The sequence below is a fragment of the Macrobrachium nipponense genome, chromosome 19 (genome assembly GCF_015104395.2).
Source record: "Macrobrachium nipponense isolate FS-2020 chromosome 19, ASM1510439v2, whole genome shotgun sequence".
Classification (NCBI taxonomy): domain Eukaryota; kingdom Metazoa; phylum Arthropoda; class Malacostraca; order Decapoda; family Palaemonidae; genus Macrobrachium; species Macrobrachium nipponense.
In genome coordinates, this window is record NC_061088.1 from 40,002,601 (window position 1) to 40,025,479 (window position 22,879).

The 22,879-nt window shown below is 36.3% G+C and overlaps 1 protein-coding gene across 1 annotated transcript in view; it reads left to right on the top strand.

The window, feature by feature from the left end:
* Window positions 1-19,760, top strand: part of LOC135216507 (protein mono-ADP-ribosyltransferase PARP12-like) — a 376,362-nt gene extending 356,602 nt beyond the window's left edge. Inside the window, exons 10-12 of the mRNA XM_064251889.1 lie at window positions 12,041-12,752; window positions 18,016-18,098; window positions 18,363-19,760. Of these exons, the coding sequence (XP_064107959.1) occupies window positions 12,041-12,752; window positions 18,016-18,098; window positions 18,363-19,619 (2,052 nt within the window). The 3' untranslated portion in view covers window positions 19,620-19,760. The remainder of the gene's footprint in view (window positions 1-12,040; window positions 12,753-18,015; window positions 18,099-18,362) is intronic.
* The last annotated feature ends 3,119 nt before the right edge of the window (window positions 19,761-22,879 follow it).

Here is a 22,879-nt window from a genome sequence, read left to right on the forward strand (position 1 = left end):
ATGTCCTGACCGGTCCAAGGAATGACCCAGGATTGTAGGCCTCTGTAGATGGGCTGGGATGGGAGTGAGAATGGTCCTGGTTCTGAGCCTAGGACTTGTCTCGCTCTTGGCTCTGGGAAAGCCCAAAGGACGTGTGGTGGACAGCTGAGCGATGGCAAGCATTCTTGCCCAACCTGTCAAAAACATAGGTCCTAACATGTGGTCATCAACCTGCAGCAATGACATCCGCATAGGGGTGGGAGAGCAGTCCCACTCACACAAATGTGGGCAGGGGCTGTTTCACGAGTGTGTGCCAGGCTTCTTAGAAGCCAGAGCCTCTACAGGGGAAGAAGACTGAGTAGGGGACTTCCTCTTGCCTGGCCTGGGTGACTGGATACAGCAGTACTTGCGGTACCATTAGCGAGAGACCTGTCAGTCTTCTCTGCAGAAGAAGGCTAGCTGCTGGAAACTCTATAAGCAAGCTTCGGAAGAAGAGGAGGAGGCGACAGCAATCAGTAATGAAGATGAAGATGACAATGATGAATTCCTTCTCCTCTTCTTAGACTTCTTGTCGAGTGCAGGCTTAGACATAAGCGTGTGGAGGACATCACCCAAGGACGATGTTGAGGGCACCAGGGGGCACATCACCAATGCCACATGTGGGGTTATCAGAGAAGTAAGGGCAATCCTGAAGCCAATGGACACCATGACCATTGAACTTATTACGGTCTTGGTTGAAGTGGTTACAGGAAGGCTCTTCATAACCTTCAAGTGATCAATAGGAAAGATACACTCAGGAGGGCCATAACTCCCTAAGCCTCTTGTCCTCCACAACAACTGAAAGAGAAGTCAGGTTAGGTGAAAGTTCTTTCCTATGCCCTGAGAATGAATGTCCACTAGAGACTCCTGAAGAGGAACCAGGCTGGCTGTCCTCCCCTTTCCCCTCAGCATCTCTCTATCAAAGCAACAGTAGGACCCAGCAAGGGGAAACTACTCCTTAAGGAGTGGTAACAGCTGGCAGAAGTATGGCAGGAGGTAAAAAGGTACCACAGAGAACTTTCATTGTCACCAGCAGAGTACTGAACTCTGATGATCACTCTCTTCTCCATCCTGACAAACTTAACCCACTGCTCAGAAGACCAAACACGACACTCTAAGCATGGACTGCTTTAGTTACAATCCTGTGTTTGACATGAAACACACAATGTGTGTAGGTCAATCTCTATAAAGAAAAGAAACTGGTTACATGGCCTGTCCTTACTTAAACAGCACCTAAACACCTGCAGTTTCCTTTCAGATGAAATAAGTATAAGTGATTGAGGGGTTTGCATGGCAAAAACACTCAAATAACAATCACAATAATATATTTCATTAAGAAACAAGAAAAAAAGCATAAATTGAAAATGAACAGCAAGTCAGGCAGATCTTCACACAATGGTGACTGTAAGCAAAGTGGAGTGCAGCCTGATGGGTGGACAGGGCTTCTCCCTACACATCAGCAGTTAACAGCCTTGTCTGCAAGTTATGCAACCATTCCAGCTCGTGTGTTTGTAAGCTAAACCCTACGTAAAGAACAAACGTTTGTATTTGTGTAAAAACAAATCAGCATACTGAACAATCTTATTTTGCAGGCAAACAACCATATCACTCCAAAAATAATAGAGGGCCAAGAACACTACCCTACAGTACTCCAGGCTCAATAGATCTTGGTTTGCTCAAGATCCCACTGCTGCCTAACTGTAAGGTGACTCAACATGCAATCCTGGAGTGACTACAGGTTTCCATCATCCTGTTACCAAAAAATATCTTGCCCTCACTTTTTGGGTCAAGGGCACAAAGTCAGATAGAGGCAGGTATGACCAATGCTGCTCTACTTGCTCTTGAAACAAGTGCTGGTGAAGGCACCCGTGAGGAACATGCTTTTCCAAGGATTACAGGTGACCAATGATACCTGCAAAAGCTGCAATTGTTCCTGATGTGGCAGGAACTGTTCTGTCACCTCTCTGAGCTTGCTGATATGTGGCAAAAACTCTCGCTGTTTTTTTTTTTCTTATCAGCATACTCAGGTAATTGCTGCTGCTTGGACATGAGATCCAACTCTCCCAGTTGTTGAGATATCCAGAACACAGAAAAAGACAAGGAGGTAGTCTCTGTTCTGGAGCAACTTTGTCTCTCAGGATGTCAAAGCTAGCCGGGTGTTAAGCTAATACAACAGATGTATCCTATTCGAGTGACCCCAACGTGAGAGTTAGGTAATCACTCAATTGAAGAACATCTGGATGGTTATTGCCAGCCTGAAGCACGGAGCTTTTAATTGGCAAGTCCTTTTGCAGGTAAAATGGAGGTACTTCTTGGAAGACTGGTGGTTGAATGTCTAAAAGTAAGTATCTTTCAGCTCCACCAAGTGCATTTAGTCACCCTTTCCGAGTGAATGAGTTATATATATCTTGGACCAATCTTTAGCACAAACTCATCTTACAGGTAGAGGTTGATGACCAGTTTCCAGCCCCCAGCTAGAAAAGTTGAGAGTCTTGTCCAGGGCTTGCAGCATCCCAGAGACTGCATTGTAAATTACAGTGCTGTTGAAATTAGAATGTGTCTTCTCTACTGCCACCTCAAACTCTTTGGAGACTAATTCATTCATCTTAGTTGAAAGTTGTTGAAAGATGAGGATAGAGAGACTGTCACATCTCAGCAAAAGTTTTCCAGCAGGTTCCAGTGAACACAGAGGAAATTCAGTGCCTTTCCTCCCAACACCATTAATCTCTTATGTGCAGATGAGACTTCAGTGAAGTCAGTATGTTCAGCCAGCAGTCAATCCATGAAGTTGCGTGGAAGGAGGCCATGGTTCTTAAATTTCTTCATGAGTAACAGTGGTGGATGAAGGAGATTACACAATCTACTAGACACCAGAGAACCTTCTGATCAAGAGATAAAAAATCAAACTACCTGGTCCAAAACCTCACATGCAGGCTGAGGCCATGGTGGTCTGCTCACAGGTCTGGAGTGCACCCAAGAGTGAACTATCAACAAAAATTAGGAATAGCAATGGCACCAGGCTTATTTTGCCCCAAGATTATTGCATTCACAAATGAACTATGACCTCTTGTAAGTCACTCCAACAAAGCCTGATTGTTTTACTGGCAAAGGACCCTTCATTTCGATCAGATTCACTAAGGAACGAGCTGTATCCTCTCTTCTGAAGTAAGTAAGACACATCAGCATTCCTTGGCGAGTACTTTCATATGATTGGCTAAAAAGAAACTAGATGGGGCTACAGATGCTAAAAGCATGATTACATGCTTGCAGCTCCCGGTGGTATCTTAATGCAGCAACCTTTATGAGCGAACTTTCTATCTACATGTGTACTATCCAGGGACTATGCATGTGTACATTAGTAACAGTAAATTTGCAGTAGATTTCTGTATGAGTTTTGAGACTTAAAAGTACAACGTAAAAACTCCAATATGAAGTTGTGGTATTAAAGTAAAATAATATCATTTTGTGTTTAACCTGCATAAAAACCCCCTCTCTCACTATGGTCCCCATCATTGTAGGTAAGATTGTAACCCTTTTTATTCTAATCTATATTGCCATGGGTTAGGGAAGGTGGGAGTCTAGAAGCACAGAGCCCCCCCCCCCCTCCCTCCCCCCAAGCCAGGTAAAGAGTTGGTGAAGTATGTTATGTTAAATACATCCTTATATTTCACTTGTTTTGTGTTTTCCCCTATCCAGAAACCACGCTTTTCCACTGTAATCCCCCAACATTGTAAGATATAAAGGTAGGGGGTGCAACATCTCTAAAAGTACCCACTTGTTAGGGAAGTGAATGTCTGAAATGTTCTAAACAAGCTTTAAAACACAAGAAAAAATATCTTCAACTCCTGAATATGACTATGGGTCAAAGGAAAACTTTACCTTTAATAATGAATTTATTTCTTTATTCATAAATTGCTTATGTGTTGCTGCGGTGCAGGTGTCTCTTTTTATCTAAATTTATTGGGGTGGAGTTTCTGCATCATGTCAATGATGACAATATGATGGAGAACATCTGATAGTTGTTAGTTTCCATTCTATTTTCCCTCTGTCAAACTTTTAAGTTAATTGATTCCTGGCTAGATGTGACTGTTAATAGTAAAGCATAACCAAATACCACGACCAGATAGTTATCAGTTACTGGTACAACAAAATTACAAAGTACTGAACACTGCCTGGTGGCATATAAATGGTCAAAACCTCTTAATGATGGTGGAGGGGCATGTACCCCGATCCAAAAAAGAGAAAAATTAAAGAATGGTGTATAACTAACCAGATCTGCTTAAAGGTGCTTATAGTATATGCATGTTTTGGCCTCTCTGCTAGAGGCTTATTTTAGCAGTTTAGCCTATCTACTTTGATAACGAAGGAAAACCACATACCTTGATAAAACAGAAACACAAAATGCAACCTAAAATATCTTGTAATAAAAACCTGGAAATACCTTCATAGAAGACTGCATGGTAAGATTGACTTGGAAATTCATTTGGAAAATCAGCCATCCTGGTAGTTATAGGCTGTGCGTACATAAAACGAATTATATGATTTCTTAATTGATGAATCTGTCCCCAAAAGCATTAGTCAGCAGCCACTGGAAATCTCATGACGAAAATCGAAAAAAGGCAGCACATAGGCTATGCAACCCAGGAACCCCAAAATTGTTAAATTTGGAGACATTGTGTAAAGTGAAAGTGACAGGCAGCCATGTTTTTCCATAGTTACCATTAGTGCAACGGACGTCCTATTTTACAGTTTTTCATATTTTTGTATGTTATAGAATTTGGATATTCAGATATTTTAATATTTCGAATAGCTGGAAGTTCTTTTAAAGTAGGATACTCATTGAGACTTCATTAGTGCAATAAAGATCTTGACGGTCAAGATCTATTTTATCTAATTTATCGTAAATGTTCAGATCTTCTAAGCCTAACAAATGCAAAGGAATTGATATATATATATATATATATATATATATATATATATATATATATATATATATATATATATATGCTCTTGGGGCAAAATTTCTTGTCTACAGATTTTGTTGAATTCTATGATTGTTGATCAATTTATGAGTTTTATAATATTATTTGAATCTTCTACGTTCTTCCAAATTACTAAAACTTTAATACCACAGTGAAAAAAATCCTTAAAGATAAAACAGAACTACTAGGCAAATTGTCAGTCAAATTTCCTTGGCTACTTTACCTGTACGGATTAGTGAAATTGCACAAAGAAAATAACCCTTTGCGGCCTATTATAAGTATTGTTGGCTCAATTTCATATAAACTTTCGAAATATACACTAAGATCTTGTCCAGTTACTTGGAACTATCTCAGATTCTCATATATATAATTCTCTAGATTTAGTTGATAAACAAAATTACTGATTGCCCCACTGATAAATTCATTAGTTTTGATGTGTGTTCTCTTCTTACCAAAGTCCCTATAGAATCTATTTTACAATATCTTAGTAATGAACTAACTCAGCATGAATTACGTCTACCTGTAAGTCACATTATTTCATTCACTAGATTGTGCATTTGTGATTGTAAGTTTATATTCAATGGTGAATTTTAGCAACAAGATGTGGTATGGCAATGGGGTACCCTTTATCACCACTCCTCTCAAACTTGTACATGGAATTCTTTGAATAATACTATTTACCTAATATCATTTATATTACTGTAAAGTGGTATACATATGTTGATGATATTTTAGCTGTTTTGCCTGCTGGTATTGATGTAAATGATTTACTCTCTAAAGTAAATAACCAGGTACCATCAATAATGTTTACTCTAGAATTGGAAAAAGACAATTGCCTCTCTTTCTTAGATATTTTGATACATAGAGAACCATTTCAATGCAAATTCAGTATTTATAATATCAAAATATAAATTTTTTCTTCTATGTTTTTACGAGCATTGAGCATTGTCAGTCCCCAATATTTGGATCAAGTAATTGAATACATAAGAAAAATAGGGAAAGATTTATGTTATCCTTCACATATATTAGATATTTGCTATAATAAAGCCCACAAAAAGTTTTATAGCATAAGTAACACGGAGAAAGAAACTTCTAAGAACATTCTTAGTTTGCCTTATTTTAACGTTTTTGAAACCATTAAATTATTGAATTATTGTTAAAATCGTTTAAGGTCAACCTCGTTTTTTCCTATAATAACACACTGAAAGGAATGTAAATAAAAAATGGCCCCAAGGAAAGCAACAACATAATATATAAAATTCCATGTATGGACTGCCCCTCCTTTTATCTTGGGCAATCGAGCAAGGGCTTATAAGTAAGAATCAAACAGCATAAATATTCTGTCAAAACTGGGCAAACATCTAATGCAATATTCATTCATTTAAGAGAAAACAACCAACGGATAAAATGGATTGGTAGTTCAGTAATTGCAAGATCAAAAGATGTCTTTTCACAAAGTCTTTTAGAATCTGCCATTTTACGACTTACTTCCCACTGTAATTTTAATATTAGTCATGGCCTGTTTCATTTAGACCCTTGTATCTATAACATGCTTAAGAATGACCTCAAAGATACAATCACAGACCTAAATATAAATTAGTTGCCTCATAGATATTTTCTTTGTATGTGTATGTTTAATGTGTATAGTGAATAAGTTTTTGTTTAACAAAGGTTTGAATGTGGTCAATTGCCGCCCTGTATCATCCTTTAGTTGTCTTGTCCCTGTGTCTGAGCAGCTGGACTTAATCTTTTTGTAAACCTCTTAAATTGTACTCATGTTTATGCTTGTTTGGGAAGGTTACTAATTCTCCAGGTGTGTTGGATTCTAGGTACTAATCTCCTTATAATCCCTATCTGTCACTACGACCCCTTCCTTGTACTCTCCGTTTCTCATGTATGACAGTTGGTCTGCTAAGTAAAGGACGTGAGTCGAAAGATCTTGCAGTTGCTCTGTTGTTTGACTTTCCTTCGTGGCTTATACCTTTATATATATATATATATATATATATATATATATATATATATATATATATATATATAAAGGTATAAGCCGCAAAGGAAAGTGAAACACTGGATTAGCTGCAATATCTCCAGTGTTTCGTGGCTTATACCTTTATTTATGCATTTATCACGTTCCAAACTCTCGTGATTCAGTTGTATAGGTATGTTTTAAGACTTTAGTGAAGTGTACTTTTAGTTTGTTTCCCTTTGAAGGTACCTTTGAATTTTAACTTTTTGCTTTATTGAGAGCTGTTACCATTACATTTTTAATATAAATTAAATCAAATTGAGTATTAATGTTCGCATTTTATTTATTTTTAGCCTTGAAAATGCGACTTGGAATTCGTCGCGAAACGTCGGCATTTGAATAAACTGTTAAAAGATGAGGATGCCTTTCCCTACTAATTCCTTCGGGATATATCTTCTTTGAGCTCCAGCTCCGGCCCTTATGTGTATATACTTATATATATATTATATATATTATATATATATATATATATATATATATATATATATATATATAATATATACACATATGCAGTCATCAGTAGGGTTACCGAAACTCATTAGATCAATTAAAGAGTTTATTATAATAAGTTTCCTGTCATCCTGACACATCATCAGTCTGTAATATAAAAGCAATTCACATTTGTAAAAAATATATAATTAAAGTTTACTTGCTATTTTAAAAAAGAATACATAAAAAACTAAAGTTATTCATAAAACTATTGTTAAAAGCTAAAAAAAGCTAAAATTATTTACCAGGTGACATTAAAATTGACGAAATTTAGGATTAGAAAGGAACATTAACCTTAACAAATCGAAGGATAAGAAAGGAATGGCTGTAGGACCGTCGTTTGCCCAGACCTCGACTACGCCAAGAAAAGCTGAGTAGAGGATTGACAATTGAGGGAAGGAACGAGGTGCTTGATATGTAAAGACTCAAGTGTCGTTATATATTGGCTGTACTAGGTATTGTCAATTATCGAAAAAAAAAAATTGTTAATTTCAGTTTTACAGAGAGCTGCATGATTTCTTATATTAGAAAATTCAGGGTTGGTTATCCTCTGGCCAGTTCTGTAGCTCACTCCCAAATGACTAGAATATTGAACTTGCAACAAGCGTTTCGTCAATCGAACGTAAGTACCGGGACACCCCGGGCAAGTAAATTTGTTAATAATATTGGATCGCATAAACGGTTGCAAATTCTCTTTATGATCAAGAAGTGAGCCTATTTTGAGAGGATTAATAGGTATTAGATTAACTTTGAGACTTCTGAACTCTCTACTGATTTGTATTTAAGGCAACTAATTTGTATTTAAGTCTGTGATTATATCTTTGAAGTCATTCGTAAACATGTTACAAATACAAGGGTCTAAATGAAACAGCTCATGACTAATATTAAAATTACAATGGGAAGTAAGTTGTATAATGGCAGAATCTGAAATTTTTGTGATAAGACATCTTTTGGTCTTGCAATTACTGAACTACCAATCCAATTTATCTGGTGGCTGATTTCACTTAAATGAATGAATATTGCATTAGATGTTTGCCCAGTTTTGACAGAATATTTATGTTGTTTTATCTTACTTCTAAGCCCTTGCTCGATTGTCCAAGATAAAAGGAGGGGCAGTCCATACATGGAATTTTATATATTATGTTATTGCTTTCAATTTTTTATTTACATTCCTTTTAGTGTGTTATTATAGGAAAAAACAAGGTTGACCTTAAACGATTTTAACAATGATTTAATGGTTTCAAATCCGTTGAAATAAGGCAAACTGAGAATGTTTCTCTGTGTTACTTACACTATAAAACTTTTTGTGGGCTTAATTATAACAAATATCTAATATATGTGAAGGATAACATAAATCTTTCCCTCTTTTTCTTATGTATTCAATTTCTTGATCCAAATATTGGGGACTGACAATGCGCAATGCTTGTAAAAACATAGAAGAAAAAATTGATATTTTGATGTTAAGATGGTGGCCTGAATAGAAATAAACATAAGTTAAGTTGTTGGTTGGTTTCCTATAAATACTGAATTTCCATTGAAATGGTTCTCTATGTGTCAAAACATCTAAGAAAGGGAGACAGTTGTCTTTTTCCAATTCTAGAGTAAACTTAATCGATGGCACCTGGTTATTTTAATTTAGAGAGTAAATCATTTACATCAATACCAGCAGGCGGAACAGCTAAAATATCATCAACATAATTATACCGATTTAAAGGAATATAAATGATATTAGGTAAATAGCATTATTCAAAGAATTCCATGTACAGGTTCGAGAGGAGTGGTGATAAAGGGTTGCCCATTGCCATGTATAGTCCTTTAATTGTCTTGTCCCTGTGTCTGAGCAGTTGGACTTAATCTATTTGTTCTTAAATTGTACCCATGTTTATGCTTGTTTGGAAAGGTTACTCATTCTCCAGGTGTGTTGGATTCTAGGTACTAATCTCCTTATAATCCCTATCTGTCACTTATGCGACCCTTCCTTGTACTCTCTGTATCTCATGTATATCAGTCGAGTCGAAAGATCTTGCAGGTACTCCGTTCTTTCACTTTCCTTCGTGGCTTATACCTTTATATATATATATATATTATATATATATATATATATATATTATATATATATATATAATACACACACACACACACACACACACACACATATATATATATATATATATATATATATATATATATATATATATATATATATATATATTACATACATATGTACAGGGTGTAACATGAGGTTATGGAAATATTTTGGGAAATGAAAGAAAAATCACTCTGTGCAGAAATGTTTTATAAACACATGCATTTTAAGGCTTCATTTGTGGCGAGGTGAATTTTTAAAATAACCGTTATCAATAAACGGGCAATTATATAAGATGGTGCATAAACGATGTTGGAGTGAGTAATTAGTGTCAAATTCCTTATTCATTTCAAGAGAAAGAAATTGGAGACGACAATACCTCAATATTCCAGTAATGTGGAATATGTAGATATGATATTTATTTATGGGTTTTGTAACAGTTCAATTCTTGTATTACACGGTTGTGAACTCCACTGTTATACAAACAAGGAAATCGGCGAGTAGATACCTTCAAATCTAATGTATTCTTTACATACTGAATAAAGGGGTAAAAAATGCATGCTACACCGAAACCTCCCTCTCTGTCAACGGTATTCACTGGACTCTGATAAAGAAAAGAAAAAGGAAGCTGAATGGAATCTCCCCTCCATCAAAGATAGGCCTATTCTTTAGGCACAAATGAAAGATTTAAAATGTATAATATAGAATCTGTCCTTCTCCATCGAAACCACTCTCACACACCAGCCAAGGGAAAAAATAATTTCTAATATTCCATAATTAAAGGACTAGAAATCCAGTTGCCCAGTGCGCTTCATCAACTCCCCAACCCCATCCAAACTACTCACTCCGACATCCCGTTTAATGATAACGCTATTTTATAAATTTACCTCACCAATAAAAAGAATGTTTACAGATCATTTTCTGCTCAGAATTAATTTTTCTTTTATGTCCCAAAATATTTGCATAAACTCGTGTTACAATGTGCATTTTATATATATATATATATATATATATATATATATATATATATAGTATGTATTATATATATATATATATGTACATATATATATATATTATATATATATATATATATATATATATATATATACACGTAAATAGCCACATGAAAGATGAAAAATTAAAGACCAGGTACCAAGCGCTTTCGTGTATTGCGTACACTTCTTCGGGGTACAAAGTCAAATAAATAAATAGAAAATAAACAAGAAAATTTCACAGAACAAAGATCAAAGCCATTGACAAGCAAATTACCATTACAAACTATCACTACCAAACAAGTAAGAATACTTTAAAAAGTCCTTAAGAACCGAAACTGCAGTTCGTATAACAGGCTGTTGCTAAAAGGTGACATTGTATTTCCCCACAATTTTATAAATAAGGTTTTAGACGGTAATCTAGTTCTTTACCAGTTTGAGCAAGGTATTTGTAATTACAGCCAGCACATGGAATTGTGTAAATACAGCCACCATTACGCAGTTAGAACAGGTCAATCGACAAGTGCTTCATTTTAACTCATGAAGGATTTTAATAGTATAAACGGGAAAAATGCATCTTAGGTAATATTTTGTAATCATATCGTAAAAAGAAACCTAATTGAATCTGCCTTTATTAAGCATTTTAACCATCAACTTATGAATCTGAGTTCAGGTCTTTTTAAATGAGATAGTTACCTTGTACCTTGTTTATAAAATTGTAGGGAAGTACAGTGTCACCTTTTAGCGACAGCCTGTTATACGAACTGCAGTTTCGGTTCTTAAGGACTTTTAAAGTATTCTTACTTGTTTGTTAGTGACAGTTTGTAATGGTAATTTGCTTGTCAATGGCTTTGATCTTTGTTCTGTGAAATTTTCTTGTTTATGTTTCTATTTATTTATTTTACTTTGTACCCCGAAGAAGTGTACGCAATACACGAAGGCGCTTGGTACCAGGTCTTTAATTTTTCATCTTTCATGTGGCTATTTACATACATATTTGTCACGTGCTGTTTGGTGACTTATTGCTGATACACACATATATAAGGACCGAAGCTGGAGCTCAAAAATACGTCATGAAGGAAGTAGTAAGGAAAGGGATCCTCATCCTTTAACAGTTTATTTCAATGCCGACGTATCGTGACGAATTCCAAGTCACAGTTTCAAGGCTAATGTTCGCAAATCATATTTTTTCGCCTTGTAAATGCGAAACGTCGGCACTGAAATAAACTGTTAAAGGATGAGGACGGATTTCCTTAGTACTTCCTTTATATATATATATATATATATATATATATATATATATATATAATATATATATATATATATATATATATAATATATATATATATATATATATATAATGTGTGTGTGTATACATATATATAAATGTACATACACACACAAATAGATATATAATTATAAAGGTTTATCTATGCTATTACAGATGAGTCAACGACTCCGAGATGCAAGTCGAGAGAGCGACGAAATGAACGAGGACGAAAATGGAGTAAAGGAACAGAACGAAGGTGACAGCAACAGTGAGAGCGTTAACGTGGAAGAAATAACAAGTAATGAAGGGTCGAGAAAAGACGATGAAGAGGGGGAAAGCAACGATGAAAAGGGAGAAAGTGACGATGAAAAGAGAGAAAATGACGATAAACAGACGGAGAGCTACGGTGGCGTTACAGAAAGTGGCGATGATGGGAGAGAAAGTGACGATGAAGAGTCGGAAGGCTATGGTGGCGCTACAGAAAGTGACGATGATGAGAGAGAAAGTGACGATGAAGAGTCAGGAGACGACGATACCAACAGAAAATTGGCCCAGGGTGCAAGAGAAAGTGACGATGAAGAGTCAGGAGACGACGGTACCAACAGAAAATTGGCCCAGGGTGCAAGAGAAAGTGACGATGAAGAGTCGGAAGGCTATGGTGGCGTTACAGAAAGTGACGATGATGAGAGAGAAAGTGACGATGAAGAGTCAGGAGACGACGATACCAATAGAAAATTGGCCCAGGGTGCGAGAGAAAGCGATGGAAAGAAGGAAAATGACGACGTAGAGAACACTGTCGTTGCTGGAGAGGTCGAAGGAAGGACTGGTTTCCTCATCGGAGCCGAAAAGTTCGAATACCGGGTACCGCCTGCAGGACGCAGAATGCGTAAGTTAAAAAACAGCCATTATTATTATTATTATTATCATTATTATATATTATTTATTATTATTATTATTATTATTATTATTATTATTATATAAAATGAGGTAGATCAAATACATGTGGAAAAAGGAGAGAGCGAAAATAACGAAAAATGTATGTATTAACAAACAGTTAACTATTTCATATTATATATATATATATATGTATATATATATATATATATATATATATATATATATATATGTATATATTTGTGTGTGTACACATCAAAACGTACTTCTCAGAAATAAATTTCTGACTCACATCGGGACCGAATCCAAACGAGTCATAGAGAAGTTTGAACTTCAGTACTCCGTTCCTGAAGTTTTTAGCAACTTGGTAAAATTCACTGGTGTTGGTTGGGCTTCAGAACCCCATGGTAGGTGGGAAAAATCTCAGGTACGGAGCGCTTAGGTCCCATCTCCTTTTATGACCCGTGAATTGCTAACGCCTTGGCCACTCATTTGTAAGACTGGGTTTTGGATCCGATGTGAGCTATTTGTGTGTGTGTGTTTGAGTGTATATATGTATAGTGTGTATATACATATATATGTGCATATTAGTGTTATATATATATATATATATATATATATATATATATATATATATATATATATATATATATATATATATATATATATATAAAGCTGTTACTCGTTGTCTCTGACATTTTTTATTGAAAGTGTTGAATCACGGAGAACCCGCTCGAGAGGAAACCTCTATAACAATAAGCACTTCATACACCTACCTACCTACATGGGAGGCGTATCAGTAGTGCATCAAGTATCTGAATACACACTGCGCAGTTTACCTGTTCTCTCGTTCTTCCCAAGTATGAGAATCCTGCCTTTCCAAATCATCTCAAAACACTCTGACCTGTTCTCATCGTTTTGCAACCTCTACGTATATAGTACATATTTCTGAGCCTTTTATCTGTTCCCATTCCACATAATAATATTGCACAAACCTTTTATCTCTGTTTAGAAATTCAACATTTTCTTCTTTTTTCTCTTGTCATTCACACTTCAGCACCTTCCACACTGACTCTCTATCTATCTAGCTATCTTTTGTCTAGCTGTGTCAAATGATTTATATATATATAAAGTGATAAAAAATCAATAATAAAAGCGTTCTACTTAATTATTCTAAAACGTTACAGTAAAAGGAGTGCCCACTGAGGTAATCGTTGTTCTGCCGACATATTTCTTATCAGCTAAAACGTTCCCCTTCGGTTAACAAATATGAAAATATATTATTCCGATGTAGACCGAATTAAATATTAATTAAAGGGCATTTGCAGCATGATGCTTGTATGTGGGTCACGGTGATGTGTATGTGTGTGTGTGTATATATATATAAATATATATATATATATATATATATATATATATATATATATATATATATATGTATATATATATAAAGTGTGTGTTGGCAGTAATCAGTCAAAACCATTCATAAAAAAACTAAGGCAAAAAACGCTTACCTCGGTGGGCTCCTTTTTAAAATTTCTTCGTTGTAGGAACCATTGTACACTAATTAAGTAGAGCTGAAAAAGAGAGTAATGAGTTTTCGAAGAGATGTGGTGCAGGGATGGACTTTCCACGGAAAGCCTTGAATTCTTAATATAAGGAATGATGAAATTCTCCTTCCTAGGTAGGATTCAAATCCATGCTGATTGCAATTTTGTGATCAGTGCTTTCGTATAGGGGAATCTTTTATTTCATGAGGTAACGATTATATCTACTTTTTCATGCACATCTCTCTCTCTCTCTCTCTCTCTCTCTCTCTCTCTAGTGAAATTTCAAGGATGTTTTCCATCATTGAGGTCTTTTTCCTTAAGCAAGCAAGGGATCCTATAACTGCTGAACCACAGAGACTTTCCAGTCTTTGTTGTATTTTATTTCTCCTGCTTTGTCGAAATGAGCTGCCCGTATCGTCTATTGTTTATATATACTGTACATTCTTTGCTGTGAAAGTCCACTACACGGAAAAGTTCTTCACCTAATGAACTAATGAACTAAGAGTCGCAAGCTGAAACAAAGCAGAAAAAGGACCTTGTCATTTGAAAGTCCTACTCGCCCTTTGTCAGTGGTGGGGCAGTTCATTATGTGCCAGAGGGTAGGTGTCACTTGCACCAAAAAGGGTTCGAAACACTCCTTAAATCGCAGTCGTTTGCGATACTGTCTCAAGGCTGCAATGGTGCCCTGGAAACCAAGTTCTTGAGCAATTGTTTGTGTCGGTTGTCCAGGTTTTGCTTCCATTTATCAGTTTATTGCTTACCGATTTCATCCTTATTGAATTGTGCTTCAGCGTTCACTTTGCCCCTTTTTTTATTTACTCATAATCGGTGCATATTTTGGAATATGACAACAAAAGTCATTCCCCCCAAAAGACATTTCCTCCGTTTTTAAGCTCCAGTTCCAGGAAAAAAGAACACGACTAAAATCTGTACTTACCGTCCGGCGTCTTGTTTGGCAGGACGTCGTCCCTCAGCAATGAACGACTGTGGACGATGGATACAAATTCTTCGGGAAGAAAAAGTTTCACTCACTGATCGGAATCGACTTCGAAAAAAAAAACCTGACCAACACTTGCTCACATTTCAAACAATTTCTTAAATTTAGTTTGGAATTCTGTTTCTGTTCTGTTTTCAAACCGATTTAACGAAGCAGAATCAGTTTTAACAAAATGAACACTTGTAGTTGTTTGAGCACTGAGAAATATAACACGTGAGAAGAGCCCTTTTCATCCTGGGAGAAACCTGAGGGCTACTGACTATTCTGAATCTGTTCACAGTATCTCTCTCTCTCTCTCTCTCTCTCTCTCTCTCTCTCTCTCTCTCTCTCGGAACATACAGCGTTCCTTAAGAGATATGTGATTACCCGTAAACAATACAAACGGTTGCACTACACATTTGCATACAATAACTCATTGTTGTAGTCTTTGCAGACTGGATAGTAACCTTAAAGCCTGCTTATATTTTTATCCTAACATTTACTTTCCAAGTGATTACAAGGAGGTAAATTACGCTTATGTTTATGCAAGGACTAGTAGCTTTGGGGATAAAGCATCTTTGTACGAGCACCTTACATATGCATTAGAAAGAACGGCATAGGCTTAGCTCTCTCTCTCTCTCCTCTCTCTCTCTCTGCTTCCTGACTTTGCTATTGTTTATTTGTTACTTGAATTGGCGTTAGTATTTCTTGGGGCATAAAACTGAAGATCTCTCTCATCCATTTCTTTATGTTTCATCCTCCACGACATCTATGAAGAACTCCATAGGTCTTCTTCATCTCCTTCCTGTCAACACTTCCGAATTCCACGACCTTTTCACCAACCTATATATCTTCATTCTTCCCAAATGAAATAAGCCATACCGAAACACTTGTCCATCCTTTCACGTACACTAGCCTTGTCACCATTCCATCTACGTATCACTGCATTATGCTAACAATTCCTCTCTGGGAGCTTCATCCCTTTTCTTCCTTCATCATTCAGATGTTACTCTTTACCTCTATAACAGTGACTGGCTGAACAGTCTCTATATTTATGTCAACCTTAGCTTTCATATACACTCCAATTCTCCTTCAGATCTCTTACACACGCTGTACTATCTTCGTGATTCACCTGTCCTGCATTTATTTTTTACATTTTCCTTAATGCTGCCATCAATTGCTATATCTTCTTGCATTTCTCAGTCTTGCTCACATTTACTCTCAACATCTTCCCTTTGCAAAGTCTCAAACTTTCTCAATAGTTGGTGCATGTGGTCGCCAGTATCTTCAGTTTATACTGTTTCATGTCCAATGATCAGCCATTTCACATTCCATTGTACCTCAGCACCTTCCACATTGTATCGCTGTGAAGTCTAAAAGTTTTTTTTTTTTATAGGTATCCTACATTTATGCACACAGCTCTTTTATCACCCTCAGACTTTTCCTATACCTGTTACATAACAAACAGTGGACCCACATACTTAATGTGTACTTACCTTCTTTATTCTTTTTTTTTATATTAATAGAGACTTTGCCATAAGAGACCAAAGAATGAAAAGACATTAGATGTTGGTGAAATGGGAAGTAAAATGCTTCCAGAATGGTGTTGAAAGTGTGACTGAGTAGCTACAAGGGTGTGTCAGGTATGTCTGAAATACAGTAAAGTCCCAGAGGAGTAGGTGAGAGGACTAATGTGAGGATGATGAAGGTGACTAAGAAGACTGTAGCAATTATGGAGATATAACACGACTTAATATACCAGGGAATCACACTTTCACCACCATTCCGGCAGCATTTTACTTGTTATTTCATCAGTATCTAATGTCTTTTCATTCTTTGACCTCTTAATTTTCAGCATAGACTTCCAGAAGCAATCTCAGACTTGCACTTTGTAAGCTTCATCCACGTAGCATCTCTCCATTTGCATCTTTACTTGTGAAGTTTTTTCATCTCATACTCGCCACTCTGCTAGCATGATTGGCCTTCTTATTTTCCTTTCACATTCTTCATGACTACTCATTTTCCTTGCTTGTTCATAACCTGTCCCATAATTATACTTCAAATATTATTTCTCTTGTTTTCACTAAATGCCTCATTTACCCGTCCCACCAATTACCAAATGTATTCTCTCTTCCTTCCTTATTACACGCACAAATACTCCCTGTTGACTGTGACTTCAACCTGGAATTTTGCAAACTCCTCATAAACTCTTTACTTTGTTTACGCTTTTAACTGTACCTCAGTTTTCATTCATTTTCATTCCACACGTTATTCTCACTTTTTTCTTATCAAAGTAATTTGTTTAAATGACGCATACAGTCACATCTTCGCTATTTCCTTCGCCTCCAACTTAAATTTATATTCGCCTAAACCTTGTCTGGAACCAAATATTGACAAGATGTAGTACATCTAACCAAGCCTCTTCTTACCAGTACAATCACCAACTTGATATTTCATTTACTCTTTTTTGTGTGCATTTTCTCTGTCAAGTTCAGTCAGTTAACATAGCAGCCAGTACTAATGCTGTCCAAGGAAGTTCCAGTGACTTTGGATGGCATTGTACTGTATCCCAAGGAAGTTGAATGCCGAGTGGAGTTCAGTATCTGTATGGGTGTAATGCTTCATAAGTCTGCAGTTATGGAAAGTAAATGGATATTACAGAAAATATTTGTATACATGGTAATTTTCAATACTTACGGAAATATAAATGTCATTTTATCGTGTTTCAGGCGTGGGAATTGGTAATGTGGCCTCAGAACAAGTTCTGGAGATGAACCAGGGACCAAGCTCTTTGCCTTTCTTTCCACCTGAAGTAAGATTGCAGTCTCTTGAGGAAATAGTATGCAATGATGTGAAAATTTTCAGTAGTGTGATAATTACATCATGGAGTTTAATTCTGTCTGACTGGTAAATCAAAGATTAACTCCAATGATTTCTTAGACCTGTTTTACTTTAAGTGAGAAAGTAGAAGAGACATAAAGAAAGATAATAATTCAGTCGACACATGGCCCACATTTTACTCCCATTTATGAAAGATTACTTTACACCCAATAACAGAAACTTTTAACATTCACAGGATGACAGAGGGTCATCAAGGCAACATCACAAGAGAAGTTCAAGAAGAAGACGTCATGACATATTCCCCGATGAATCTTACCTAGAGTATAAAAGCCTCAGTCCCTCATTTGCTTCAGGGTATTACAATCGATATCACCGGGAAGAGGAGCAATTCCAGACATTGTCACCACAGTTACTAGTTGATGTTTTAATTAAGTGTCCTGACTACTGTTCTACACTCTTGTATTTTGTAGAAAAGTTTGACTTTCGCCCATCCCATATAAGAAAGATTGTATCGAAAAACAGTCATGTTTTTGTGTTGGACAAGGAGGCTATTATTCTTCAGCCAAAGATTGAACTGTGTTCTAGCCACCTAAGTTTGAATGGATGTCGTCTTCGATTAGAGTGTGGTAATATTCATGTGTGTCCAAGATTTATTACAAGTCACTGTAATGAGGAAAATTGTCTGTTTGGTCACAAGTTCAAGACAAACCATAATCTGAGAAGTCTGAGGAATTATTATCTTGATCACTTGTCATCGTCCAGTCTCAAACAATTTTTCCGATCATCTGCATCCACTGAAAGCCAGGGATTAATAGAAATTTGTAAAGATTATAACAAGGGTAAGTGTCTGCAGAAAAACTGCCTGGCTCTTCATATCTGCAGTGATTATATAGCCAACCGATTGGCTTGCACAAATCGCCAGTGTCAATTAAACCACAACCTATTGTCATCTGAGACCCGCTGGTTGCTAGGGAGGCATGGTATTGACACGAATGAAGCACCAAGAGATATATTTGCAGTGCTTTTAGAAATTAATCCCGCCGTTGGGGAAACAGAAAAGTCTGATACAGAGACTGGATGCCATTCTGCCAGTAATAACTCTTTACCATTACCCGCAGTTCCAGTATCAGGCGAGGAAGAGTCTGCAGACAATAACGACAGTATTGCAGTGTCTGTCAGTACTACAGCTCTCTCAGATAGCAGTGCTCAAGATCTTATCGCTGCAATACGTAATATCCCCCCTGACACCAATACTGATTCTGACAATGTAACGGTTCCACAGCCATCTTCTGTTGTATGTAACTCAGATATTAATAACAGCTCGGCGATTATTACTCAAGTGCCTAATAATTTTGTTCCCCGTGTTCCATGTACAAAAGAGCTAAAAGTAAACATTCCTAGTTTATGGTCACACCATTTAGAAGGAGATGTGAGGGTTGCTGAGATCTGTTATGATTCTGTTGTGGGCTCTTGCCCACGAGAACAAGCATAGCTGTGCTAGACTCCACTCAACAAGACATTTTCACTGGCAGGTAAGTGAAGAAAACGACAGCTGGCTCAATCTTCAGCCATTTCAGGTTATGTTCTTGGAACGGTCTTTTTGCAATCCAGCGTTAGACTCTGTATCCTTGCCACCACTGAAAAAAAGTGAGCTTGAACCATCAAAGGGCTTTCTCCTACTGTTAATGGGTGAAGATGTATGGACAGTAAACTTCCAAGGGATGGTGCTATTAAACTCAGATGAAACTCGCATTCTTTACTTGCGCAGACTTTGCACGGAAATAATTCCTGGCATAACTATCAACCCTAGCATATACCACTGGTTCGTTTGTGATGAAGATGGTGTGTGGACTGAGTATGGGGAAAACGAAGATTGTAAGGAGGATGAGTACATTAATTCTGAGGTTCTTGAATGCCAGTATATGATAAACCCCAATGCGTATGCACAGTTCACGCTTTCTGATGGTGAATACATTTTGGATTTCAATACCATGACCCAGACCAGCTTAAGCACGCAAGAAGTGCATAATGTTAGAAGAAGACCAAAGCCTCACCTTCAAGAAATGACTCGTTTATTTCATGTACTAGAGGATAGTGATTCGGATGAAGACGAATGATCACTTGGACAGTGAGATTAGGTGAACTGTCAACTGCAGCTTCATTCCTTTTTTATTTACTGACCAGTTCGATTCGTTTTGAATGAAACGTCATGCAATGAATGGTCTTCGTAATTAATAGCTCTCAACTGACCCAAGGAAACAGTCTAAATGAAAGTTTCATTTTTCAAGGTATGGGTGGAAGTTCACGTCGAAATTTCAGCCCAACGTTTTATGGTCAATGCAAGCAATATTCTTACTGCACTTTTGTTTTTATAAGTCGCATCTTAAAGAAAAAGGTTTGCTAGTAATGTCCCATTAACTCTGATTTTTTATTATGTATTTCTAGGTAAAGGTTAGTTATAGTACTACAAAGTAATGTAATGTACCTGTTATTGCAAAAGATAGCAATGTTATTACTAATTATCATTATTATTCTTCATTGCATGCGGGTCTAAGAAAGACATGCTATCGCAAAAGGAATTTTAGCCACGTGGAACTCCTCAAACCTTAATGAATAGGAACCTTATTTTTCCATGAATCTAAGCTACTAGGAAATCATAACAAGCCAATTAGGAACCTGAGTTTCAAAGATTTTTTATACGTAAATGCAACATAGTTTTTTTCTGCTTCAAAATGGTATGTTAAGCAAAAAACCAAAAATGTACAGGACCATTTGAGGCTATCATAATCTGTATTTTGTTAATACTGGCTCTTTTAAGATGCTGTATAATTATGTAACAGGAATGCTTAGCAAATTTTATTTTCTTATTCTGGTATAGTATTAAATATATTGCACTGCCTTTCGGAATTTTTGGTCCCCACAACATTCACAAGTAAATGAAGTTCAAAGTGAAGGAGATAGGTGAGTTGGGAATTGCATCAAAAATGCGACCATGTCTAGATAAACGACCCTAATGTTTTCAAGACGATATTATACCATAAATATATATATATATATATATATATATATATATATATATATATATGTGTGTGTGTGTGTGTGTGTGTGTATATATATATATATGTATATGCATATATTTACACATACATTAGGTATATAACACACACACACATTGTGTGTGTGTGTGTGTGTGTGTGTGCGTGCGCGCCCGCCTATGTGTATAATATACATCATGTTTATAAATCAAAATGGTGCAATATTGTCTGGAAAAATAGTGGGTTCGCTAATCTTGACATGATCCAGAAAATGTTTTAACAGGGACTTATGTTTAATGAAAAACCTTCAATCTGTATTATCGTAAAACTATGTAGAAGAAGATTACAATCCCTGCTATTTAGGAAACTCTCAGTAAAGAAATATCCACAAAATATTTTTTCATTCCACCCAAGACGTCAACAAGTTTAAGTTTATAATAAACCAAGTACAGTTTCCTTAAATAAAATTACAATGCGTTCTTGCTATAAGTAAAAGACTGCCAATTATCTCTACAATGCAAAGTTTCTTAACTGCCAGTACACTGTAGCACCTCAGGCTATGGTATTGACTGTGCATACGCTACGCTTTATATATATACTACACACACACACACACACACATATATATATATATATATATATATATATATATATATATATATATATATATATACAGATGAATTTTTATCATATACAAGCAATGAGCTACAAATGTTCTTTAACATCCAATTCGCTCCAGCTCGGAAATAATATATTTTCATATATGTTAACCGAAGGGGATTCGAACCAGCGTACAGAGGCGAAATCAGGATTGCCCTGACGCACATACCGACCAAGGGTATCATTGCAGTTCTGGTTTCTCCGCTGGTTCGAATCCACAGAGAACGAAATTATAATTATTATCAACTAAAAAATTCCCCTTCGTTTAACATATATGAAAATATTATTACCGAGGTAGAGCGAATTGAATATTAAAGGACATTTGTAGCTTAAGGCTTATATATATATATATATATATATATATATATATATATATATATATATATATATATATATATATATAGATGGGCTAAGAGAAGGTGTACAGGACAGAGGAAGATGGAGAAGGCTGACTAGAAACACCGACCCCATATAGAAATGGGAAAAGCTGGAGGCAAAGAAGAAGAAGAACATTTGAACCCCGAGGGCTAGTACTAAACACAAATCTCTGTTTTGCCGTGTTTTGTCACCCTGGTGAGTCAGATGTATTTTGCCATGTTTATTTCTAGTCCCTAAGTGCACTTGATTCCCCCCAGGGGCTAGTACTCAACACGGCGATACCCCTCAAGGGACGCCAAAATAGTGTAGATGAATCGTTATTTGTCCATGTTTAGTTCTAGCCCTCGGAGATCAAATGTTCCTAAGCGAATTGCTTATTTCACATGTATGCCCTAGGGATTTCGTGAAATCCCTGGATTTTACATATTCCTTGTAACATTATATTTATGTGTGTGTTTGTGTGAACAATCACAGGCTCAAGTAACAGGCCAGATATGGAAGAGTAGTTCAGTAAAAAGATATGGTTTGACCCAGGGGAAATTGCAATATTAATGAAACATGGTATTTTGGTGTCCGTTATGCATCATAAACAACATTATTAAAAATCTAATGTAATATAATTGGTGGAACAGTTTTTAAGAAGAAACAAAAATGTGACGTCAAATCTCGAAGGAAAAAC